The following is a 26795-nucleotide window of genomic DNA, read 5'->3' as shown; positions in this document are numbered from 1 at the left end:
CTCTCTCTCTCTCTCTCTCTCTCTCTCTCTCTCTCTCTCTCTTTCTCTCTCAAGCCAAATAGGATATCTTGTCGCATAGTATGAGATGCATATCTCGAGACATCGTGTTCTAAAGTTGTCGTATTCTTAAGGAAGCTGCCTCGAATCATTTTTGTTCATTCTTTCGTTCATTTTTTATTTTCTATTATTTTTATTATTTTTTTTCTTTCTTTCATATCCGAATTTAAAGAAAGAGACCTGTGCTTGTTGCAACGGAGAAGCTTCTCTCTCCTTCTATCCTGGCTCGTTGATTCTTAATCATCCCTGGCTGTACTCTCCCCAATACCTTTTTCTATATTTTTCTCTGTCTGTCTCTCTCTATCTTTCTTTTTCTTTTTCTCTCTTTGTCGAACTCGAGGCGAGCTTTTGCCCTTATTTGCGAGCTTTTTAGGCCGGTCTGGCACGTCACTGCGAACACAAGAAAAGGCACGAGAGGCCGAGATAAGTGAAATCTCAGTCTCTCTTTCTCTTTCTTTTTTTTTGTCTCTTCTTCGTTCCTCTTAACTATCTTCTAGAAAGAGAAGACGAAGAGAAGACCATAAAATGCGGACGATCGAACGATTTCTTTTCTTTTCTCTTTCTCTTTTTTAGTCTTTTTTTTTTTCTTTATTTTTTTCCCTTTCTTTTCTTTTAGTTTCCTTTTTTTCTTTTCCTTACGTATCTTTTGATAAAATTAATTTTGTACGAACTGTGCTTGTAACAAAGAAAATCCGCACACGTATTCTGGATTCATCGTCTCGTCTTCTCTTGAAATCCTTTTTATGAATTCCCACATTTACTGGGATATATATATATATATATATATATATATATATATATGTATGTATGTATATATACACACTGACATAATTTTTTATTTATATTTTTCACGGATAAATGATAACGATCAGACTCGTTCAAGAGAAGACGAAAAATCGATGAACATTCTCTCTTCGACATTCTGATAACTATTAATCTCGATTTTAGATAATTTTATATATATATATATAAAAAAAAAAAAGAAAAACGTACAGACTCGTAGCAGCAAAACTCTCCGAGTCTTGGCTCTCTTTCTTTCTCAGTGATATCATTTTTATTTCCCTTTAGTTCGTTCTCGTATATTTATTTTTGCGTCTTGATTTTTTTCGTTTCTTTTATTTTTTTTTCTCGTTATTATTTTTTTGTTTCTTTATTATTACTCATTGTTATTCTTTTTTTTTTCTTTGTTTCAGAAACACGATTAGAAACAGTGCGAACTTTTCAAATACGCCCAACATCCCAATTTTGCATTCTTGTTGCAACAAACACAGTTCCTTAATTTTACTTTACATTAAACGATGACAGAGTGTCAAAGATAGATAGTAACAGAAAAAAATAAAATAAATAAACAAATAAATAAATAAATAGATAAATAGATAGATAAAAAGAAAAAGAAAAAAATAAAAGAGAAAAAAGAAAAAGATAAAAATGATAGAGGTACGATGAAGATAAGTCCGTAAGGTGAGCGGTGATAAGTGTGTAAGAAAAAGAACATTGGGATTGTGGCCAGTCGAATGAGCAAGAAGAATATCTCTGCTCTTTTTCTTTCTCTGCTTGTGTGAGTGTGTGCAAGCGATTGATTGATTATTTGCAACGTTTGTTACGTGTAGCTAGGAAAGTTAGTATCAGATTTCTTTTTTCATAGCATTCATTTTCATCACGACATTCATTTTCTTCATTGCATTTCTCAGCCGGATAATCGAAGCCAAACATCGATTTGTCTTCATTTATATGATCGGTAAAAAAAATATTTTCTAGAGAAAAAAATAAAAATAAAAAAGATATATGTATGTTAAAAAAAAAAAAATTAGAAAGAAATATATGTATATACATATGCGTGTACACAAAAAAGTAAATAAATACATAAAGTAACAGTAAAAAGAAAAACAACACGCAAGCTCGTTTATGCGAGAAATCAAATCGAGGATGACACGCGATAGCTTCCTTTAAATTCGATCGTTAATTCCGATAGATCCGTCCGAAGGAAAGTAGAAAAACGAAAAAGAAAATGGTTCGTGATCTCACCGATCGGCACCCGATAAAAGAGAAATCATGCATTTTAGTCGCTTCATTTCGACTATCTCCGTCCCAATGTGAAATTAAAGTTAGTCTCGAGTTCTGATCTCTCGATTCGATTTCTCGACGTTTTTATTATACGACTGAGAATATAAATAACATAACAGCTGCGACGGAGGTCAAAGAGAAAAATTCGATTCCGAGAGAATCAGAATGGCAAAACTCGTTTGCTTGTTACTTTACGGATAAACAGAGATTTATCGACAAGCGGAGTCACGAGTATCGTAGATGTCCAATCGACGGAAACTGCTTCCGGGCTACTTCCTCTTTGTGAATTTCACGGTCAAACGAGTTAACGTTTTGCGAATCCGATCGGTCGTTCGTTTTCGTGACAGTAAAAAAATTACACGTCGCGAAGGAAACGAATATTTTACCTGAGATATATTACACATCGTGCATTTCGTTTTTCATTGTGCGTTAATTATTTTTTCATTTTTCTTTCTACAAAACGAGATCGAAGAAAAACGACATATTGCAACACGAAACACGAGCGTAAACGACAAGAACAAAATTTATAAACGATCAAAATCTCACAATGTTACCCCACGATTGATTTGGTATAATGACAAGCAATAATAAAATGAAACGAAAGGAATCTTAAAATTATTCCAAATGATCGTTTATCTTCTCCTCTTTTTCTTCATATATCTTCTTATACTATGATACAAAGATCAACCAGGCGCGATTATATATTATTAAAAAAAAAAAAAAAAAAAAGAAGAAAAAATCACGAATGAATAAAATTATCTATCGAGAAAGAAATTTCGCGACAAAAAAGAAAAGAAAGATAAAGAAGAAGAAAAACAGTGGGAGGAAGAAAAAAAAAAGAAAAATTAAAGAATAACTAACCCATACATAGGTTATTATTGCTTCTCACTATAGATACACGATACGTATAGGAATATACGTATATATGTACGTAGGTAAGTATGCGAGTCGATTAATAGGCGAGAAAGGGCGGCTCTCGAGAGCATCGCCTAAAAAGTGACTTAGCAAGTCCAATGCATACTAAGCGAGCTTTCCCGTGCCTCTTAGCCGTGCCGTTTCGCTATCGGTTTCCCCCTAAGCCCGTCGGTCGTCTCTTTACGGGGCTTCTAGGATCTTAGTAACGTGCGCGGTGCCTACTCGTATTCTCCCATATATATATACTTGCCACAAGCCGCAAACACCCACGACGAGAAAAGAGACACGCGAGACTTCGAGCTTAAAACCCCTAGCCCACCCCTTTAGAAAACTTTCCAACCAGGCTAGCAACAGCACCCCCGTCGCACACCCATATCCACTACAACTAACTAAACCATTCTTTCTCTCTTTCATTCTCTCATTCTCTCATTCTCTCTCTCTCTCTCTCTCTCTCTCTCTCTCTCTGTCTCTCTCTCATCATCCTCACATGACAATCCACTTTCTTTCTCTTTCTCTTTAGCCGATGATTAGTGCGAGAAAAAAAAATAGAAAAAAGAAAAAGTATAAGAAAAAAAAAAGAGATACAGAAAACACCAAGATGCAGCATGCGTTAATTCGCGATAAAAACGATCTCCCTAATTCCGGATCGTTCCCATCGCGACTTAGTACTACTTACTACTTACAACAAACCATAATGTGAGAACAAATAAACCAAAAAAAAAAAAAGAAAGACAGAAAGAAAAATAAAAAATAAAAAGAAAGACAAGAAGAAAAGGAGATGTAATACAGACCAAAAAAAAAAGGAACAGACAGTTTAAAAAGAGACAGAAGAGAAAAGAAAAAAATGAGCGCATGCTCGACGAGTGCGTGGGATCGTATGAAGCCAGAGCGACGAATGACCACAATCTACGTAATTCTCCTCATATCTATCTATCTATCTCTATCTCTCTTTTACTCTCACCCCTTTCCTTTCCCTCTTTCTCTCTCTCTCTCTCTCTCCCTCTCTCTCTCTCTCTCTCTCTTTCTCTCTCTCTCTCTCTCTCTCTCTTTCTCTCTAATTATCCTTCTACCTCTCTTGATCATTCTTTCTCTCTCTCTATCAATCACTCGCATTGAGGTCTTTTATCGTTCTCAATTAATAAATATTGAATGAATGAATTAATTATTGAATTAATTAATTATAATTAATCAGTATACGTAGATTTTATCTCTCTTTAAAAGGGGTGATAGGGGAAAGTTTGGCCTGTTATAGAAATTATCATGGATTTACCTGGTGCATAGGATCGTAACCCATGGAACCGTCGTTGTAAGGCTGCGAACCATAGTCACTTCCGTTTATTCCCATCCCGTACCCTGCCATGTCTTGAGGTCCGCCCGGTGGTGCCGGTGACATCATCGGCGTTGGTGTCCCTTGGCTTGCACCTCCCATGCTGTACGGCGACGCTCCTGCAAAAGCTGCTGTAGAAACAATCGCGGTGCATACAAAATTCGAGGGTGCTTCTATAAGTTCTTCGGCATCAATGATAGCTTTTATTTGCGTTGTTTTTTCTATTTTCTGTTTCTTCCTTTCTCATATTCTTTCTTTTTTATCGAACAAATTTCTCGATGAAAAAAAAAAAAAAAAAAAAAACCGGCGGCGTTTTACGGTATAAATAAGATATACAATCGATTTTTACGCTCTTGATACTACACGCGAATACATTTAATTGATTTCATTTATCGTGCGTTCTGTTTTTTTACCTACTCTTTTTTAACAATAACGCCGTCGGTTATATTTGCGTTATGTGATGTGCATATGTATATGTATATGTATATGTATATGTATATGTATATGTATATGTAAATGTATATGTATATGTACTTATTACGTGTGTACATATTCTTGTTCGTACGTACTACGGTGCTTTATTTAGTTATTATTCTGTTTTCCTTTATTTTTACTTTATTTTGTTTTTTTTTTGTTCTTTATAATTCAAATAAAGTCCGCGAGCGAGATTGCATTTTAAAAGAGAAGAGAAAAAAGGGAGGGAGTGTTTCGTATGAGATATGCAGGTATGACGCATACGTCCTTACAAATTAATCCTTATCCCATCAAGAATACTTATCGAAAGGTAAATTAAATTTTTGGAATATTTGAGACCGATTCGGACACGAGTTATCTTTCCTTCTTTCTATCCCTCGTAAAGGTCATAGTTACGTCCCTTTAGAATTTAGTTTATTTAATTACTACCGTAGAAAGTGAGAAAGAGAGAAAAATTGAGAGGAACGCGAACCTGAGAAAAGACAAACACGTAAGAATGAAAATCTTCTCATTGTTCTCGTGTCGTATTCTTTCTATTTCTTTTTTGTCTTTTCTCTCTCTCTCTCTCTCTCTCTCTCTCTCTCTCTCTCTCCCTCTCTTTCTCTCTAATTTTCTTTCTTCGTATAATTAGTAAGTTAAAAATATCTCGGGACGGCGTGTCTCTAAAATAAAGAAACGCCTTTACAGTTAGCTAGGGAAGCCGACGTAGTAATAATTACGCGAGAGGACTCTCTCGAATGCGAAGAATTTTCCAACTCAAAGTTTTCTCACTGGGAATTTCTTTTCTGTGAGCATGTGGTAGATATATACATCGGCCCATGATGACGAAGACTACGATGAATTTTGTATAAAAGAATTTATTTGGTACTCACGTCGGAGAAGTTGAAGAGTCAGCTGAAAAAAAATTAAAAAAAAAAAAAAAATAAAAAAAAAAGAAACGAGATTTCATACATGGTGCTTTCTTTCTCTTTCTCTTCTCCTTTCTCTACATAACTCGTTTAGAAAATTTATGCCGAAGTGTTAATACCTTCACGTGCTAACTCACTTGGCATTAATGATTTACGGTAATTAGTAACCATCAAACGAGTTCTTCCGCGTTCTAATTTCCGGCTCGACGAAAGTAACGAAAAAATGAAGAAAGTATACGAGCTTTAGCTTGAAGCAACGTGTGAATTTAACGAAGAACGTGCCGAAGGCATAGAACATTTCTTTCCTACCAATTTATCCTTATTTTAAATTTCTTTTTACGTTTTACTCACGTCAGCCTACTCCTTTTCTCTTTCTTTTTCCCTTTCTCTCTTCTTCTAATAAATCATATCAACGTCGAAAGATAATTTTCTATAGCACCGAATACGTTTCTTTATATATGTATATGTTCGTGTTCGTGTGCGTGTACGTGTTCGTGTGCGTGCGCGTCGTAATAGCCTATCTCTTAAAATTATTACTATATTTTTTTTTAATTTTTGTTTTGTTTTGTTTCTTCTCAAGCTTATTAGAAAAAATAAAAAGGAACTCTTCAAGGAACACCCGTTGCTCATTCGCGAAGGACGGAACTTACCAGCTGCCTTTTTGGCTGCGTACAAGTTCGCCTCCTCCTGCGCTTTACCTATGTTTTTCTTGTAGCGTATCCTCTTGTTGCCGAACCAATTGGAAACCTAAATCATAAGCCGACAAGTTTTTATCTTCGATCGATTTCCAAAAAGAAATTAAAAAAGAAATTAAAAAAGTATTTAAAAACAAAACAAAAATATATATAAAAAGAGAAAAAAAATATGTCTCATATATCAAATATATAAATCGAAAGCGATGTAGGATTTTCGTAGCTCGATATTTCACAAAACCACCATATCACTTTGCGAACGACGATAACGCGAATGGTATTACCGTACTAGTCTCTTGTTTTTTTTTTTTGATCGGTATTATGTAAAAAGAAAAAAATCAATGATTTACCTGACTCACGGTGATTCCACATTTCCGTGCGAGTTCCTCTTTGGCCTCCTCGCTCGGATACGGATTACTCAAGTGCGAATAGAAGTACTCGTTTAAGATCTCAGATGCCTGCTTACTGAAGTTCCGTCTTTTACGCCTACAAAATAAAACATAATCGGCTTCCGTCGGTCTCTTATCTCGACAACAATATTCGTATAATTACACATACGATGATAAAATTATTTAAAAAGAAAAAAAAAAAAAGAAAAAGAAAGAAAGGAAAAAATCGTGACACGATAACGAACCTTGCATCGAGGAAACGACTCCTCAAAATCATAACTGCCTCACAGGTCGATTGTTTTAATTGCATCTGAATACTCGAAAATTTCTTGTGGATAATCTGAACCATTCTTTCGATTTCCTTTGGCGTTATAGGCCTGGTACGACTCTGTTCCCTCAATAAATTCATCACGTGAGTCGTAAACTCGTTGCATGCCTGAAACAAACGACAAAGATTTTTCATTGATCTTTTACAATTTTAATAAATATGTACGTATGTATGTATGTATATATATGTCGACATTTTCTAACTTCATCCTAATATTAGATTATTTCTTGGTATATGTACGTTTACGTTAAATCGAAGACCAGCTTAGCGAGAAGAGAGATCAAGGATGTCGTCGAGATAGCAACGAAGAGAAAAAGATAGATAAATAGAGATAGAGATAGAGATAGATAGACAAATAGAGAGAGAGAGAGAGAGAGAGAGAGAGAAAGATACACGCGCATAATGAATTATTCTTACTGTTGCTGGCCGGTTTAAGGGAAAAAGGACTTTGCTCTTGGCGTATCAGTATTCGAGACGTGCCACGTTCTGACTTTCGAGGGTAGAGGATACAGGAGATAGAGATAGAAATAGAGATAGAGATAGAGATAGAGATACAGATAGAGAGAAAGAAAGAGAGAGAGAAGCTTTTCCAGCGAGGTAAGAAAGAAGATGGTTGGAAAGACAAGAGAAGTAGGAAGATGAGAGGAAGGAAGAAAAGATGCTGAGGATGCAGAGAGAGAGAGAGAGAGAGAGAGAGAGAGAGAGAGAGAGAGAGAGAGAGAGAGAGAGAGAGAGAGAGAAGGGAGAAGATCGAGGACGAACCAGCAGCGTGGCTAGCAATTTCGAAATGGATTCCACTATCGTCGACGTTCCCCTGGTACACCCTTCTTTTCACTATCCTTCTCTTTCTCTCTTTTTCCTCGTTCATCCTCCTAGTCCTGCTCCTTGTCCTCGTCCTCCTCCTCTTTCTCCCCCTCCTCCTCTTCTTCCTTCTCCTTCTTCTGGTTCTCTTCTCACGTGCCAACGCGAACGAAACTGGTCTTGAATCCGAGGGAAACTGGATTGGATGGAGTAGCCGAAAGATCGAAAGAGGAAATAGAGACGAAAAGGACGAAACATCTTTGGCCAAACTTTCTTCTTCTTTCGTATCATTTTCTTTTTTCTTTTTTTTTTCGCACTTTTAAATCATGTATATACATCGTCGAAATAACTTATGTCATCATCGATGCAAATACCGTTTTATAAATCAATTATTTTTCTAACATTAAGAAATTCAAATGTATGTATATATGTATTTTCTTATTTTTTTTCTTTTTTTTTTCATTAGATATTATTCGAGAATATCATTTGGTATGTATAAAACATTCGAAATTGATCATAAAAATATCTCACTGTTTGCAGTCCAAAGCGTTTACAAATTCGTTGTTACAAGTACGAGTTTTCTCACATTATTCTAATGTTATCGTAGATCGTTCTATTAATATCAACAACTATCTGTGCATTCTCTATATGCATGTATCTTTCTTTCTCTCTATCTATCTATCTTTTTTCCTTCTCTTTGAAACGAGTAACTTTATCAAAAGTTATCTGTACATTAATAAATATATCTTGCACGAGAGAGCAAGTCATATATATATTCTTACGTAGGAGAAGGAGAGAGAGAGAGAGAGAGAGAGAGAGAGGCCAAAAGAACTTTGGCCTTCAGAAACAATAAATAAGAAAGAGAAAGAAAAAGTGAAAACTGCGATTATCTGAATCGATATTTTATAAATATAAGTACCTTTCCGATAAAAGTATTAAAGAAAATACAAAATAATACAAAATAATAGTAAATAAACTAAAGATAGTAAACGAGCTCGTTAAATAATTAAAAGAGAGTAACAAGATAACAAAGTTCGTAAAAAGAAAGGAATAAGTTAGCGAATAGAGAACTAAAATAAAATGAAGTGAAATAAAAAGGAAAAAAAAAGGAGAAAAGAAAAGAAAAGACAAAAAATAAAATAAATAAAAAGAATCGCATCGCGTTGCTCGTCCTATGGAATTGTCTGAAAAAGTGCTTGGAATCAGAACCCTGTGGAAATCGGATAAAATAAAGCCGAGCATGCGGTGGGAACGATGTTGGCTGCCGGTGATCACGCGATCTCATAAAACTCGGTGTGCTTCTATTCTTGTACTTGTCACGCCATTTTGCATAGCCTGCCAGACATTCACCCTAATGCAGTGAGTCGGCCGAATTTGAATAGTAAATTCGGCTTACTAGCCTGTCCTCCTTCTCTTGACATTCTCTCTCTCTTTCTGCATATCTATCCATCCATCCATCCATCCATCCATCTATCTATCTATCTATCTATCTATCTATCTATCTATCTATCTATCTATCTATCTATCTATCTATCTATCTATCTATCTATCTATCTATCTATCTATCTATCTCTTTCTCTCTACCTCTTTCTCTCAGGCGCAATCGCATAATGGAAATTTAACGATCGATAGACGAAATGAGATACAAGACGTGGACCAGAGCTCCCTCGTAGAGACGAAACAAAAAATTGATTACCATATAAAATGGTATTCGTTGTTTTTTCTTTTCCTTTATTTCAAATTCGCGATCCGCATACATTTAACTTTCCTAAAGTACTTTACCATAGAAGAAAGGAAGGAAGAGAAGGAGAGAACGAAAAAAAAAAAGAAAAAGGAAGGAAATATCCAAGCACGTTAATTATAATATTTTTTACTTCTTGAAGGAAATCAATTACGGAATCAGATGTATAAATCAATTGATCTATTTTTTCATTTGAATAAAATCAATCTCAAGTTAATAAATATGTTAGAAAATAATCGTCGATAATATGACGATATTGAAATAGAAAAAACAAACATTTCTAAGAATACGTTGAAAAATACATACGTGTGTATATCGTATTGTCGATGAAAAGACGACATTGAAACAAATAAAATCGATAACAATAGAGTAGGACGTTACCTATAGAACAATAGTATATACATACGTATAAAACTAATGTTCTATCTATGTAAACACGATCGTTAACTTGGGATATTTCGAAGTCGGCAAGAAAGTAAACATATGTATACCAAAGTAAGAACGAAAGGACACGCGTCAGTCTTATCGAAAACTCCGACAAGGTAGGATCTCAGATATAGTCCGGAAGAACCGATCGACTTCTCCTCCTCTCACAAAACTACTAACATCGTCACTATCACCAAGAATCGCCATTAGACCAACGGGCTCTCGCGTGTCATTATCGATGGGGTGCAGCAGTCCAACCAATCCCCCTTTTTCACCCTACGATGCATCCTCTCGTGCACGCTAACGCATATGTTATTTGTAGATGGTATGTATATATACATAAATACATATATATATATATATGTATGCATGTATATATAGCTACATACGTATATACACATACACGATAACGTTTACTGCGAAGAGAAACATCGAGACCACCGCTGACACGCGTCCTGAAATATGGGGTCGAAACGGGTGTGGTAATTAAAATACGCGTGAGACTAGCACACGAACCACGTTTAACCGTTAAATTCTATTTCTTTTTACTTTGTAACCTTGTTCTTCTTTTTGGTTTTCTTCGTACAAGATACTTGTACGTAAATCGCACGAAACGCAAATGTATGTTTGCTCGTTTCTACTTTTTTTTTTTTTTCTTTCCCTAGGTAATACTTCGAACGAAATCTATACGACGTCTATGCGATTAATAATATAATAATTAATGTAATAATTATTCGTAATCATTATTAGCGATATATGTAAATGTATAAAAGTATTCCGAGGAATTTTATCAAGGGAAAAGTACACGAAAGTTTCGACACGATATTCTACGAAGGACGAGAAGAAAAATAAAAGAAGAATAAAGGAAGAAAGGAAAAAAGGAAAACAAAGTCACGCAAGGTCGCTGATCTCGCGTGACACGTATGCGTCGTTCGTTTATTAACACGCAAATTCGCCAGAGAAAATAAGGGGAGGACGACCTGCACCTAGAATTCTTATCGTGTCTATCACCCTTAGTAAAAAAAAAAAAGTTAAAAGTTCCGTTTGAAAAAATTACCATTGTTTTACGAAGACTGTTAAACTTTTAATTTAATTCTTACATCTTATTTCTTTCCTTTTTTCCCATTTATTCTATATATTATTTATTCCATAATATTTTAGATATAAGCAACGTAATCTTGAAATATTCGTCGTAATACTCGTAAACAATAGATAGATATTCGTTAATTATTATTCTATCTAAGAATATTTATTATATATAAGCGCTACGATTAAAAGTAAGTTAATACGCTATAACAATTATTTATCTTATAATGTTTCTTTCATTATCTTCGTCGCTGAAAATTTATTGTTAATAATTCGTATCATAAATTAATAGAAGTTACGCTTTTGATATAGTGCAATTATATTATATCTTTGCGTTATAAATATATATATATATTTTTTCTAAAAATGAAAGAACGAAAGATAAGATTATACAAAGTTAAGTATTGTTCTTTCTTTCTCTCTCTCTCTCTCTTAGATATCGACGATTATAAAAGACATACAAGTATTAAGATCGAAGAAAACGATAAGACATTTACAAACCTGTTCGTATTTCTCGAGTTCTTGATGATAGATCTGCCTGATCTGAGCGAGTTTTGCTCGGTAATCCGAATGTTCGATCGCGTTGTCAGGTTGTCCAGGTGGTCCAGCAGCAGCAGCTGCCGATGCCGACGCCGCAGCCCCCGCACCACCTCCTTTTTCTGGACCTGCCACACCCTCGGCAATCAACATATTGTCCAGCCTCATTAATTGCGGATCTGGTGGTTCTTCTTCTTGCGTATTTCTCAACGATAGTACTATAACGAAAGATTTTTTTTTTAGTAACATATCTTTTTTTATTTTCAGATAACACGTAGTTTAATAGTTTCTAAAAGTTATATTTATAAAATGAGATAATTATGAAGTCACGTATTAATATATATATATATATATACATACGTATAATGAAATACTATAAGCGATCAATATTACATCGATTGATACAAAAAAAAAAAAACTATCAGGATTCTAATTAAAATATATATAGATATAATAATACGGTCAGTATTTTAAACATATGGTCAATATTTATAATAAATCTAGACGCCACTTTGATAGTTAATTACTTATACTCACCACTTATATTACGTGTTGATATTTTATTATAAATACTGACCAAAACATTCATATATAGTGATAGTTTATTTTACAAAATTTTATTTAATTAATTAATAAAAAATAATTTTAAAACATGTCGATCGAATAATCGTAAATGATAGATTATCTCATTTTGTTCGACGCAAAATTAATTATTCGTATCCGAAAGTTTACTGCAGTTGATATAGTTATATATAGTTAATTTTTTATTAGGAACGTAAAAAGAATTGTATCATAGAGGGTTAATAGAAAAACAAAAAAAAATTATTAGAATTATTTCGATACAATAATTTTTCCATCGGTCACTCAACATTCTCTATCGTTTTAATATATATATATTCCTTTTTTATCGAATCGTTAACGAAATATGAAATAGGGAACAGTACAATGAAGTACAAAGATAGTAGCAGTCAATTCGTGGTAGTAGATACATCGAAAATCGTCGATCCTACGAATCGAGAGCAGCACGTTCGTTGATCATAAAAGAATCAATTTTAGTTCGATGTTCCATCCTACTCGTTCCTTCGTCTTTCTCCGTTTATATCTATCTCTCCGTCTCTTTTCCCCGTTTTCTCCGTTAAGGAGCCGTGCACGCAGTGGTTTAGAACGGGTGCTTTCCTAAGGCGTAACAGAGCTTTTATTGTACTTTTACGAGGTATGATGGAGCTGGACGAGCTATAAAACGACAAAGAATGAAAGAGAAAGAGAGAGAAAGATAGAAATAGTATCTTTCCCTCTGTTTCTCCCTCTAACATACTCTCTTTTCACGTTCCTATCCTCTTTTGACAGTTCTTCGAAGGAGACGCGACTTCGACACTTTTTATTCTACTTGCTACGTACATAAACATAGACATATACGTATACTCGTGTGAACTAAAAAACGCACACAGCCGGTTAGAAATAAGAATAGAATACTCGAGAATTCTAGTAAGCGCTATAAGGATTCGCAGAAAAGGGTTACGGTTGGACCGATGAAGTTGCAACGACGAAGCCATTTCAAGAATTTTTGTCTCCAGTGGCAACGAGACGACAATTCGGAAGGATGTAGGCAAGGGGTGTAGCAGAAGTAGGGGAAAAACGAGAGGAGGAAAGACGACTTTTCTCCTCGTAGGGCGATACTAAATTTACCATAAAAACACCGTAAGGGTTTCCCTTTAAATTTGCCATGACCGGGAGGAGCCAACCTGACATCGTAAAAATCAATCGAGCACTTTCATTCCGAACGAAAAACCGATCGATTCGATCAAAGTGTAAAACTTTGGAAAAAAGTTAACCTTTTCAATCATAGATTTTACGTTTCCTCTTCGTAAAAATCAAACCAAGCGTAAGCAAACTTTGAACTTATATCTTTCTTCTCTCTCTCTCTCCTTCGCTGTACGTGCGTGTGTATTCTTTTCCTTCTTTTTTCGACTCGATAATTTCATCGACGAATTAACGTGATTTCAGAAATGTTATTATTTAAATTGTGATTTAAATTCGTTAAAACTTAGCACCTTTCTTTCAATGTCTCTCTCTCTCTCTCTCTCTCTCTCTCTCTCTCTCTCTCTCTCTCTCTCTTTCTCTCTCTCTCTCTCTCTCTCTATTCCTCTCTTTCTTTCTCCGAGGAGTTTCCAGTTAGTATGATAAAAAAAAAGGAAAGAAAAGAGAAAAGAAAAGTCTCTAGAGAGATCGAAAAGAGAGGGTGGTAAAAGTTCTAGTCGAGCTCCGAGAGACCGTGAAACGAATGCACGAGGCTAATGCATTTATACGAAGTGTAACAATTAGAACGTGTAATTTTGTAAGGGAAAGAGATGAAAGAAAGAAAGAAGAGAAGAGAGAGAAAGAGAGAAAGAAGTTTTTCTCTTGGGATTTTGAAGATCGAAGAGTTGAAGAATACGTGAGATATCATTGAATTATCAGCGAGTAAACGATTGATTTCATTTGCAACTCATTATTTTTTTTTTCCTTCCTTCTTTCGACTTCTTCTTTCTTTCTTTCTTTCTTGCCATTTTTTTTTTTTTTTGGAACGGGAGAAGCAATGGACACGATCAGACGAATACGCTTATCTCAAAGATCCAAACTCGTAACTAGGAAGAATCTTTTGGACGTTTCTACGAACGAGTTAGGAATAAGTTAAAGATAGGCGAGTAAAAGACTCGACTCGCTATTAAAACTTTTATATTCGTTCGTGTTCCGTCTCGTGCCGTTGTATCGGCAGGAGAAAAGTTTACACGGGAGTACGAATAATTAAAAATAAAAGACTTTCTATGCAGTTGTTCCAAAAAAAAAAAAAAAAAGGAGAAACGGTTTGCTTATGAACAAAAAAAGAAACGATAAAGAAGTTTATAAAGCAACGTCGACTCTTTGCATTAGGTTAACAAATCGATAATCGATTCTTATAGATAATACATAGGATAATACATAGAATTTTTTTTTTGTCATTTTAATATGTGTTTCTTTCTTTAAAAAATACGTGTATGAAGTACGCTTCAATTTACAGAAATATAATTACTTTTATAATTCGTTTTTCACATTATTTATTTAAACGAAATCGTCGACGATGATTAAATCGCAAAAGAATATATCATGTTCACCGAAGCATCGATACATACATACGACATCTTAAAAAGATCATTCGATCGGATCAAGATCGTAAAAGTAGCGATCGAATAAGACCACCCAAGGAGACTCATGTAGGTCGATTTTAATGCGTCGCGTCGTTGGGAATGAACAAGAACGAGTAGTTAAACGAAGCGAAATGAAGGAGAAGAAAAAGAAGTAAAATAAGAGGATAAAAAGGAATAAAGATAGAGATAGAGACAGGGAGACAGAAAGACAAAGAGAGAGAGAGAGAGAGAGAGAGAGAGAGAGAGAGAGAGAGAGAGAGAGAGAGAGAGAGAGAGAGAGAGAGAGAGAGAGAGATAGGAAGAAGGAAAGTATATTTAAAGGCGTGCCAGGAGAAATTAAACGTCCTACGAAAATTATTTTCAAAGAATTTCGAAGGCGAATGTGCGCTCGTGCACGCCTTCGAGACGACACGACGAAGCTCGGCCGATGGAGAGGCGGGGGTGGCTTACGGGCAATAATCTGGCCATTAGGGGGTGTAAGGGGCGGCCCTTCGTGCCACGTCGAGGGGGTGGCAGCTTCCTACGGGGGTCCTTACAAGCGCGTAAACTCAGTTTTACTAGCAGTTAACATTTTACGACTCAGACGGTCTGCCTGATGTCTCTTCTCTTTCTCCTTCTCCTTCTCTCTCTCTCTCTCTCTCTCTCTCTCTCTCTCTCTCTCTCTCTCTCTCGCTCTTGTCCTCCTTTTAAACATATCAACTCTCTCTCTCTCTCTATTTCTCTTCTTCGGTCAATGCACAAGAGTACACGCGTGCAACGTGAACGTAAACGCTCGTCGGTTTTGAGGGTCGTTCGTAAGCAAGTTGTATTAATATGACACCCCGTTAAAGATCGCTGATCTCTCTGATGCAACTAATTCATAGGCAATATAGGCCTAGTGATTACGTATTTAATTAAGTGATAAAAACAAGTAAAGAATGATTCCTTCGAATAAAGGCTCTTTAAAAAAAAAACATCGTCGTCGCTATGTTTACATATAGATAGATAGATAGATAGATATTTATATTTATACATTTTATATATATATATATATATATATATAATTATTTTGTGAATGAGTAAAAGATTTCGATGTCAACTAAAATAGTTTGAATATATTTAAAATAACGAATAAAAAGCAACAACTTTTAGAATATATTCCGTATGTAAAAAACGATCAATAAAAATAATCAGATTGGACTGAGATTTGAGTATCCGAAATTTTAACGATCAATAGAAAGTTAACGAAGTCAAGCTGACTCCGTAAAGGTGATCCATTGATGCTGCACGAACGATTAATCGATATCCCTGACGTTTGCAAATCTAATTTCCCGATCCAGCCGCGTTGGAACGTAGATGTAATGAATCAGTGAGCTGGATAGCGTGAGGGCTCGCGAAGAGGAATGCAAAATTCGAGGCAACGCTTCTAAAATATGCAACGAGCTAACGCGTTCGAGAGAGAGACTACTCTCTCTGCCTTCCTTTCTCCATCTCTCTTTCTCTTTCTTTCTATCTATCTATCTATCTATCTATCTATCTATCTATCTATCTATCTATCTATCTATCTATCTCTATCTCTCTTTCTACCCTTCGTCGAAACAACCCTCGGGATAATTTGGATTCGTGAAGCGGGTTCAGGGCGATGGTGTTGCAGAACGGCCGTGCCGCTGCGACACTGTGTGTATTGATCTAAACGGGAAGCCGTGAAAGCAATTAAGATAAGGCACGTTAACAAAGGGTTGTCGGCCGCTCGCCACTATCCGGTTTTCGCGTTCTGGAGAGGACGGAGAGGGAGTAGAAAGGAAAAAAGAAAGGAAGAAAAAAAAGGGAAAACTTCAAAAAAAGAAAGAAAGAAAGAAAGAAAGAAAGAAAGAGAAACGTCGGGAAAGAATGAGAAGAAACGATGAGAGGAAAAATTAGGAAGAAGGGTGGATGAGGAAAAACATTCGAAAGAGGGGAAGTGTATGGAGAAGTGCTTGATACGGCAGAAATTTTTGCCGAGTAAGAGAGAATGATCCTTGAAAAGAAAGGACAAAATTTCGTTCGTTATCCAGTATACTTTTTTGCTGTTGAAACGTATCGGTACGAATTATTTTTCGAGTAGTCGAACCCGTCAATTTCTATGACGACGATCGCGATGATCGTCGAGCTCGTTTAAGAAACTTTGCATCGAAAGAACTCTCGACATTGTTTTCTTTTTTCCTCTCCTTCTTTCTCTCACTCGTCCATTCTCATGCTTTTCCTAATCTAAGCGGAGCCATGTTCGAAGAACCATCATGGATTGGTTGGAAGAGGATGAAAGGGGGAGGGAAAGAAAGGACGAAATGGCGGCTCTTTTAATTCGACGGTGAATCCGACCAGCAGGGAACTCCATCTCTTTCTCTTTTTCTTTCTCTTCCTCTTCCTCTCTCTCTCTCTCTCTTTCTCCCTCTCTCCTCTCTATTTCTCGTATAGCAAAGCGAAAGAAGAGACATAGAAAAAGAGAGAAACACCAAAGAGAGAGAAAGAGAGAAAAAAAGAAAGGAAGAGGATGAGCAGTGCCCCAGGGATCTGATATCGACACCGAACTGCAAGAATATCCCGCCCTCTTTTGATTTAGGAAGGAAATCAAGCCACGAGAGATATTCTATCGCACCCGTTGATATCGCCTTTCACGCTCTTTCCCTCGTCGAATTCGATTCTTTCGTTGGCGACTACGGCGGTGGTTGGTTCCTGTCGGGTCCTCCTTCTTCCTTTCTCGCGTGCCGATTTCAATTACGTTTGAGAGAAAAAAAAGGACAAAAAGAAAAAAGAAAGAAAGAAAGAAAGAGGAATATCATCGTCGACGAAAAAAGGCACGAATAGATAGATAGATAGGTAGATAGATAGATAGATAGATAGATAGATAGATAGATAGATAGATAGATAGATAGATAGTAGATAGACTTTCCAATTATCTTCGTAAGATTAACGCGTCCTTCGATGCAACCGATGCATTCGACTATTTTCTTATTCTTTTCGACTCTTATTTTTTCTCTTTTTCTTATTCTTTTTTCTTCTTTCTTCTTTCTTCCTATCTTCTATCCTACAGAGATGTAACAACAAGCGAATACCATCTTCCTGATCCCGTTCAGGATAAAAAGGGGTATACGCGATATACACTTCATCGACATCGTGACTCGAAAAAAGAAAAGTTCGGTTCCTTTCGAGCTTTACGTCAGTTTCAAGCTTCCGTCGAACGACCAGAAGAATTTTCTCTCTGTGTAGCTTTTCTCGCGCGGTAGCAAAACGATCTTGGAGCGAGCAAAGAGAGGAGGATAGGTAATGTTTTTCTCGAGGTAGAAGAAAGGGAGAGAGGAGGTAGAAGGAGGGAGAATGGGATAGAGGTTCTATTCTGTTGGTACACTCAGAGCTCATTGGACCGTATCTCCGGTTTCGTCGTTGTCGTCGTCTTCTTCTTCTTCTTCTTCTTCTTCTTTCTTTCTTTCTCTACCTCTCTCTTTTGCCAGGAACTTCCGGCGACGCTCCTCTCTTCCGTTCACTTCGCCGTGGCTTTTCCAGCTAACGTAAATCAAAAGTCGACGCGAAAACGCGGCCAAATGCTGAGGACAAGCGGCGCCCAACGTACACCGGCTGTCTGAAACGACCTCACGGTCATCGATCCTACCCTTTCTTTTTCTTTCTCTTTTTCTTTTTCTTTTTCTTTCTCTCTCTCTCTCTCTCTGTCTCTCTCTCTTTCTCTTTCATCTCGTTCTACTCAATGAGAAATACCCTTCTTTTTCTTCCCTTACACACCTTACGACTCTTGTATTTTTAATAAAATTTTGAAATTACATCGCGGCAAGATTAAAGTATCTTACGAGCAGATGTTACGACAGGTGTATGTTCTACAAGTTGAATTGTAATTAACTCGTTTGAATAACGAGCCACCATTATCAGTAGCGCGAAATGAAGTCCATCGTAGAACTTCGTAAAATTAAAAATGGCGTGCTTGTATAATTCTGAAAAAAGGAAAAAACGAAGCACTAGTTATCATACCGTGTGTGTGTGTGTGTGTGTGTGTAAAAAAAAAGAAAATATAATCCATACCGTAACTTCGTAATTTCCTTTATTTTACAGTTTAATTTTATAATGCGACGTATCTATTCTATTACGTTAAGTTGTTCAATATATAAATTACTATTTTTCGAAGTAAATCAATTAAACTGTTTTCTTTTAAAATATCTTTCATTACGCCGTTTTAATTTCTAAATTATTCGATCGTACTTACTTACTTACTTACTTACTCGCCACGTTTTTGTCGATATCAAAGGAAACAGAATTACGTTTGGGTATTAAAGAATTAAATTGCCGCTGTATACCGTGAACAAAAAGTTTGATTGGAAAAGAACAAGGAGGAACTTCGTAACGTAGAAAAAAAAAAGTCAACGCTCGAGATGCAGAGCCGAAGGAGGTCTCAGGCGGGGGTCGAGGGTAAGAAAGATGAGAACGAAAAAAAAAAAACAGGGATCCCACCCCGTTCTTTCCGTCGTATTGCTACAGCACGAGGAAGGAAGAGAAGGAATGGGGATGGCGATTGCGCGGAGCTCGAATAAAATTTTACGGCCGCGAAATCGCCCAATAATTGTTACTGCTCGCCTTGATCGCGTAAAACACGTCGTAAACGTCGAAAGGGACGCGACCCCCCGTCTTTGCCGACGGGAAATTACTCTTGGCTACCCCACCTCCACCTCCAACTCCTCTATGGTGCCTTACGTTCGACATTATACCGCATTATCGCGGACGATGCTGCGTTTGCGTCTTCATCGCTTTTATATATATGTATTTATATATATATATGTGTGTGTGTGTATGTGTGTATACACACATGCACGCTTCTATAAGTATGTACGTAAGTACTTTCATCCGTCTCTTTCCTATCCCCCTTTTCTTCCTATCCTAGTAAGGAAAAAGAGAAAAATAGGAAATTTTCGAATCAGCACCTCGTAAAATCATGCGGAGAGAGAACGTAATTTTGCCGTTGCAAAAAAAATATAATAATAAAAGATAAAGAAAATAAGAGGGAAAGAAGAAAATTTCATTTCCTAGCTGAAAATTATCTCGTGGATTTCTCCTTTCTCTTTCTTTCTTTCCTTCTTTCTTTCTTTATCTCTCTATCTATCTTTTTCTATGGTGTTTTCCCATGGACCATCGAGAAAGAGAAAGAGAAGAGGGCTGCAACGCAGCCGCGATAACTCACCGCTCTGTGGTTACCACGAGCGAGGCTAGTAATAAAAGCGACTCTAATAAAGTTGCCGCTCGCTCTACAAGTACACGAAGCCGGGGGCAAACATCGGTCGAGGCTCTCGTTTAAAGCATCCTCGTCGTCTACGTGGCTACCGAACTTAACGTCGTTCAAATATTTATCGAAAATCGTAATAACCTCGAGTGGATAATTTCAAGATTAAAAAACTACTCGATTTTTTATTTAGCATGTTTACATTCCTCTATGTCTTTCTCTTTCTCTCGTTTCTTTTCTTCAGAAATTCCTTTATAATTATTCATAGAATATACATTTCACATATTTTATATCAATTTAAATTCTAATTTCATTCCTCACTTCGTTATTTATCAACGGCACAGATTCTTAATTCTCTTAGAACAAAGTTTTACAATGAATCAACAAAATTTACATTTAATCCAAATTCCTTTTTATATTATCTGATCAATTTATTTCATAATAATTTAAATTCAAAACCTCATACCAACCATAAAATACTATAATCTAATTCGATCCACGAAATTATATATATTTTCACATATCTATTTTCTCATTAGATCCATTTCCTATTGATAGAACTCATGATACGATAAATTTCAAATTCCGTCTCTCTCTCTCTCTTCCTTTCTCCCTCTCCCTCTCTTACAGTATCTAAACTCGATACGCTTGACTTGACAGCCAGTCCATGTACGCTGGTACGGGTAACTGCGCCAAGAGCTCTAGCTAGATCTTTTAATGAAACGCGAATGTTAGAGCGAGAGCGAGAGCGAGAGAGAGATAGAGAGAGAGAGAGAGAGAACCAGGAATGCTGCAAAATGGTCCAGCGTGCTATGTACTCTCCACACGGTGGATGTACTATATACACTAAGCCAGCTAGGCTGGCTTCTTGATGCACACAAATGCAGGAACGTAACGACGAGCGAGTAGGACGACTTAGGTTGTGAGAAAGGAAAACGGAGGTGAAGGAGAAGAGAGAAAGCATTCTGTGGAATATATGTAGGAGATCGTAGAGGAAAGAGAAAGAGAAGGAGGAGAAGAAGAAGAAGGAGAAGATGGTAGAGTGTTCCTGGTAAATTAAGCTTCTCGCTTCGACTTCGTTATTGAAGCGTTGCATCTGGAGAATCCTCGGAGGAGTCCTACGGTATAAGTCCGCTCTCTCCTACAAGAGGATCTGATGACTTTTCGAGCAGCTGGCTAGAACGTATTCTCTTCGTACGCCATTTAGAATTCTCGCGATTCGGCTTGTTAAAACGAGAGAAGAAAGAGGATTCGTGAGAACTTACGACACGAGATGGTAGACGACACAACGTAGTAGTCCTTTTCTAGGAGTTCACGGACGTCACATCTTAAGAAGGAAAGGAAGGAGGGAGGGAAGGGATGGGAAAGGAAAAGAGGAAAGGAGAAACGTGATGGTATTAATAAAACGTTGCGCAAAGCGAGGAAAGAGGGAACGGTGGAAAAAGAAATTCTTATTGCCTGGCAAGTCCGGCATTTTCCGCAATATACAGCGCAGGTGTACCGAATGTGTGCCGTACTATATACACGCCCTTTTTCCTTCTCTTTTTCTCTTCCTCTACTTCACGAAGGGGTAGTTGAAAGAAGGTCCGTGCACGCTTGGTGCTGGTCAGAGCTCGACCCTTCGACCTCTCTCTCTCTCTTTCTCTCTCACTCTTTCTTTCTCTTTCTGTCTTTCTCGAAAAATATCGAACGTAACTCAAGAGACGTATTCTCGAAGGATATGGCGGCCGCGGAACGTAAGCACGTTCACAAATGGAAAATTCAAAGAAGTTGAGAAAGAGAGAAAGGGAATCGATTAAATAAACAGCCAAACTCGGAGGGCACATGCAAACGATGATAGTTCTTTTTACGAGGGGTATCTTCGAATAAGAGCTTCCGAAGAAACGACTAACGACGACGACGACGACGACGACGACGACGACGACTCCCACAGACGACGTGTACCTCTTTCCTTTTTCGAACGCCACGATACGCCCACGCGAAACTCGAACGTGGACATTATCGACTGGAGAATAAATCTAACTGTGGTTGCCGGTCCGACGGCGAGCAAATGCCGTAAGAAAAGAATCGGCAGCGTTTTTCCGTTGTTTTATCGACATTATATAAATCGTTGAACGCGATCTCCGTGCGTTTTTGTAAAAAAGGAAGAAAGAGAGAAAGAGAGAAAGAGAGAAAGAGAGAAAGAGAGAGAGAAAGAAAGAAGGAAGGAATTCGTCCTTTTTCCACGAGGAGTCTAAAGGGTGGGGAGAAAGGGCGCACGCTCTCTCTCTCTCTCTGGGGGTGGAGGTGCAGGAGGCAACGTGGCGTATTGATCGAGTGGCTCTCGCGTCGACCAACACGCGAGTGAGTTTCTGAGTCGGTGAGAACGCGCCACGCACCCACACCCTCACCCTCACCCTCTCTCTCTCTCTTTTCCTCTAACCACCCACGTTATATACATATACGTACATACGTGTATACGTATATCTATATATATAATTGTATGTGTGTGTGTGTGTATATATATATATGCTACCTATATATAGAATACACACACATATCTAGCAACTCTTCTTTTATAAGGACTTTCCAACAGAATCGCCCGGCTGACTCGCAAATAAATAAGCCGAGAGAGAGAGAGAGAGAGAGAGAGAGAGAGAGAGAGAGAGAGAGAGAGAGAGAAGAGTAGGTATGTGTAAAAATTTATTTCGATTCCTTTTTATGGAATTCCATGGAACATCATGGAGTATCTACTACTCGGACTTATGCGACGATGCTGGATCAAAAGAGATAGAGGACTGAGAGAAAACGTAGTCGTGTATATATATGTGTACGTGAGAAAGAAAGAGAGAAAGAGAGAGAGGGAGAGGCGGTCAGAAAATAACTTTCGTCGCATGCGAATGGTATGCGAGGATCCTGATAGAAGTAAGCGTACCACGAACGTAACGACGCGACAAGACTTTCTCCGGAAAATCTCTAGAGTGCATTCACGCGAATACGTACATTGAACGTTTCACACTATACGACATTCGCACTCTCTCGTGAGAACGCATAAACGTCGATGAAAGTGATAAAAAAAAAAAAAACAAACAAAAAAACAAAAAAGAAACACTAAAAAGAGGCGTATGTGTCCTGTATTTTCTTTACGTTATTTAAGATTCTCCATTTTCTTTTCTCTTCGTGGAAATAACTTCGTAGAAAAGATTTATCGTCCTATCTTAGGGATCGTCGTTCTTCGTCGTCAGAAAAATAATAAATGTTTTTCGGACGCGAAACATCGACTTGATTGTCAAGAAAAGGAAAAGAGAGAGAGAGAGAGAGAGAGAGAGAGAGAGAGAGAGAGAGAGAGAGAGAGAGAGAAAGTTGAGGTTCGATGTATCTCATGCTAGTGAAAATTTAAAACTCTAGAAGAAAGATCCTAGTCTCCCGCTGAGTTTTTCCACTCAGAGACTACTATCTCTTCTTCTTATTCTTCCTTTTCCTCTTCTTCTCCTTCTTTCCTTCATATTTCTCACGTTAATCCTTCAAACTCGAAAAGAGCAGACTCGGAGCGACATCGTACATACTTACTTACATTTTATACTACGCGTTAAACTTCTTTCTTTTTCTTTCCTTTCCCTTCTATCTTTTCTTTTCTTTCTTTTTTTCATTTACTATCGGAAGATGAGAAAGATCGAAGAAGAATTCCAAGCGTTTCATTTTCGTTCCAATGTGATTCCCAATGGTGCTGTAGGTACTCGCCATGTCTCACGTAGAAAACTACGAGCTACTACTACTACTACCCTCTCTCTCTCTCTCTCTCTCTCCACCTTTTTATCCTGCGACCCCTCGATTCGATTTCCAGCTAACGAGAACGATATCTCGTATATCACCGTCGTGGAAAGTTCCATCGGAAGTTATTACTTGTAAACTGGCGAAACGTCCTACGCTTATCCTTCTTTCTATCATCGAGTCAAGGATAGAAAAAGAAAGAGATATGGATAGAAACAAAGAGAGAAAGAAAGAGAACACGATTGTCGTTTTAAGGGTAAAAGATCAAACTCTATCTTCTTCCAGTAGATCTAACGAAGCCATAGAAATCGGATCGAAGACGGGGAGCACGGTTTCGAAAGAGAACAGAGTAGGTAATCCGTCCCTGAAGAAGGGTGGACCTTCGCTGCTGTCGGCTCAGCTTCTCTCTATCTTTCTATCTCTCTCTTCCTCTCTCTTTTTCTTCTATTTTCTGTCCTTTTCTCTCTCTTTCTTACTTTCTCTCCATTACTGCTGCTCACGGGGTTGGAAAAGCGTTCGATAACAAATGGTGGAAAAACCATCGACAGAAACAGCGAGGATGAGCTCGCCTCGTCGCCATTTCTCAGAGCCTCTAGAATGAACTCGTCGACATACTGCATAATAAAAAACTCATTTTCATCACAATAAACTTTATATCAATTACTCTACAGTCGATCGATATATATATACACACATGTATATGTACAAATACATGTATATCTCTTCGACGAGAAATTTATAAGACAAATAAAAAAATAAAGAACTATTCTCTCTCTTTCTGTCTATGGTTTGCAAATTAATAAACAAAATAAAAACGAAATTTTCGTTTTGTATCAAGTATTCTCCTTTTAACTTGGTAAGAAGCTTTGTAATTCAGAAAATAGAGGAAAAAAGAATAATATACGTATACTTAATAATGGATGAAATAATTAAATAAAATAATAATTTATATAAAATAAATAATTCTTATTTGATGCCGTGATTCTGTTTGAATCGTTAATAAATCATAGAAATATAGTAAACGCGGTTTAGTTTGGCGATGAGGTAGTAGATAAGTATATGAAGGAGAGGGTACGATCGTAGACACGTATAGAAAGACGGCGACGCGTAGTGTTTACTTTATGCAGAGAAGAATAAATGTTAAGGGCGCGTATGCGAGGCGGACGGCCGCTTTCGCGGCTGCCGAGACATTTTTCTCGTAGCATCGGTGGTGCATGCATAATGCATGCAACCGAGCAGGCGAGAGAACCCGGAGGCTGCGGCGGACTCCTTACGCGGCGAGAATTCGAAATTTTTCTTCTTTCTTCTTTCTTCTCTTCTTTCTTTCTTTCTTTCTTTCTTTTTTCTTCTCTCTTTCTCTACAAAGAAAGAAAGAAGAAGAAGAAGAAGAAGAAGGCGGCCATTTTCATGGGCGCCTTCGAAACAGAAACGTTCGCACCTCGAATAAAAATAATTCTCTCTCTTTCTCACGCCCGAACACTTTTATTTCGCTTTTTTTTTCCCCTCCTACTTTTCTCCCTTCGCTTCTTAAAATACTCGAAAGATAAAACCCTCCTCAGCGACTGTGCTGAAACGACTTCCAATTTATTCGACACCATCGAAGAAATTTATATAACAAAAACTTGACGAATAATACCTTTTTATTAAATATCGATTTACTATGAACGATTCTGCCCTATAGTAATTATAATCTCGATCTATAAATATTGTATTTATTCGATATAAACCTAGCAAATATATGAAATAATTTTGTTCAACATTTATAAGATCGATCCATATAGATCATATTTTTTTCTTACCATTAAAAGGGGAAAAAAGAAATTACGAAAGGATAAATAAATGTTTTACAAAATAATCCGTCGTATTGATGAACGCAAACATAAATATGGACAATAAGACAGAGTCTTTCAAATGTCAATTATAATTTATCCATTGAAATGGATTAAAATCGATCGTATAATAAAAAATAAAACTTACTTCTCCGGTGAAGTAACTTCGATCGTAAAATGGAATTTAATAGTCTAAAAAATAAATCTAATCCCCAGATCATCTATTTCTCTCTTCCTCTTTCTCTCTCTTTCTCTCTCTCTCTCTTTCTCTCTCTATGCTATCAGAAGTAGTTGGGAATCGCAGGAGCGTGCCAGCTAGGACAGGGTGCCCCGCGCACTCGAAACATATTCGAGGGAGTAACAGGAACTATCTCTTTCTCTCTTGCGGCAGACACACGGGACCTGTTGCTGTCGAGTTTACGGTGTTTTTACGAGCGACGTTACAGCGACCCCTGAGTACGGGGGTTGAACGCGTACCCTCCCCGCGGAAACGATATTGTTCTCCTCATTGCCGACACCTATGAAGAGAAAACGAGAAAGAGAGAGTAAGAGAGAGGGAGGGAGGGAACGATAACTGTGAGAGGAAAGAAGAGAGGTGACGATTTGTCGCACATTTGCGGCAGGAGATGAACGATTTTGAATCGTTCGTTAACTTGTCCACTTCAATTAGGCGAACTCCCTCCTCTATTCTCCATTTCTATCTATATTCTTGAAACATTTTCTATCTCTTTTCTTTCTAGACACGATGAAATCAAACCGATCGCGTATACATTGTAAAGAAATAGATAGACAGGTACATAGTACGTATATAAAAGATAGAAAAAAAGAAAAAAGAAAGATAGAGAGATAAAAAGAGAGAAGATAAGTAAGTACATGCCTCGCGTATTTCGGAGATCTCGAAAATATCCGGCATGAGTCTTGGAGCGAGATAACACGAACTCGGAGTTTGTTCGGTGAGAAATAAGAAGCGAGAGCTTCGAGAGATCGAAGAGAGATCGAGAATCTTACCGTAAGAGTAATCAGAAGAAGTTGGCGAGAAGAAGGACGTAGGGGAGAAGGTGGGGGAGGAGA

General features: G+C 37.2%; 1 protein-coding gene across 7 annotated transcripts in view; it reads right to left on the bottom strand.

Moving 5' to 3' along the window:
- LOC122629621 (homeobox protein extradenticle) overlaps positions 1-26795 on the bottom strand; it is a 46179-nt gene that overhangs the window by 8974 nt on the left and 10410 nt on the right. For 4 of the 7 annotated variants that reach the window (XM_043813259.1, XM_043813255.1, XM_043813260.1 and 1 more), the window contains exons 3-7: positions 11710-11963; positions 7072-7262; positions 6788-6923; positions 6396-6492; positions 4307-4494 (exon numbers count right to left, since the gene is read on the bottom strand). In XM_043813259.1, the coding sequence (XP_043669194.1) occupies positions 4307-4494; positions 6396-6492; positions 6788-6923; positions 7072-7262; positions 11710-11963 (866 nt within the window). Of the gene's footprint in view, positions 1-131; positions 448-4279; positions 4495-6395; positions 6493-6787; positions 6924-7071; positions 7263-11709; positions 11964-26795 lie in introns of those variants that run through there. The other 3 variants (XM_043813262.1, XM_043813256.1, XM_043813263.1) reach the window with 3 other exon arrangements.

This window comes from Vespula pensylvanica, chromosome 5 (genome assembly GCF_014466175.1).
Source record: "Vespula pensylvanica isolate Volc-1 chromosome 5, ASM1446617v1, whole genome shotgun sequence".
Lineage (NCBI taxonomy): Eukaryota > Metazoa > Arthropoda > Insecta > Hymenoptera > Vespidae > Vespula > Vespula pensylvanica.
This window is presented reverse-complemented; position numbering and strand designations above follow the sequence as displayed.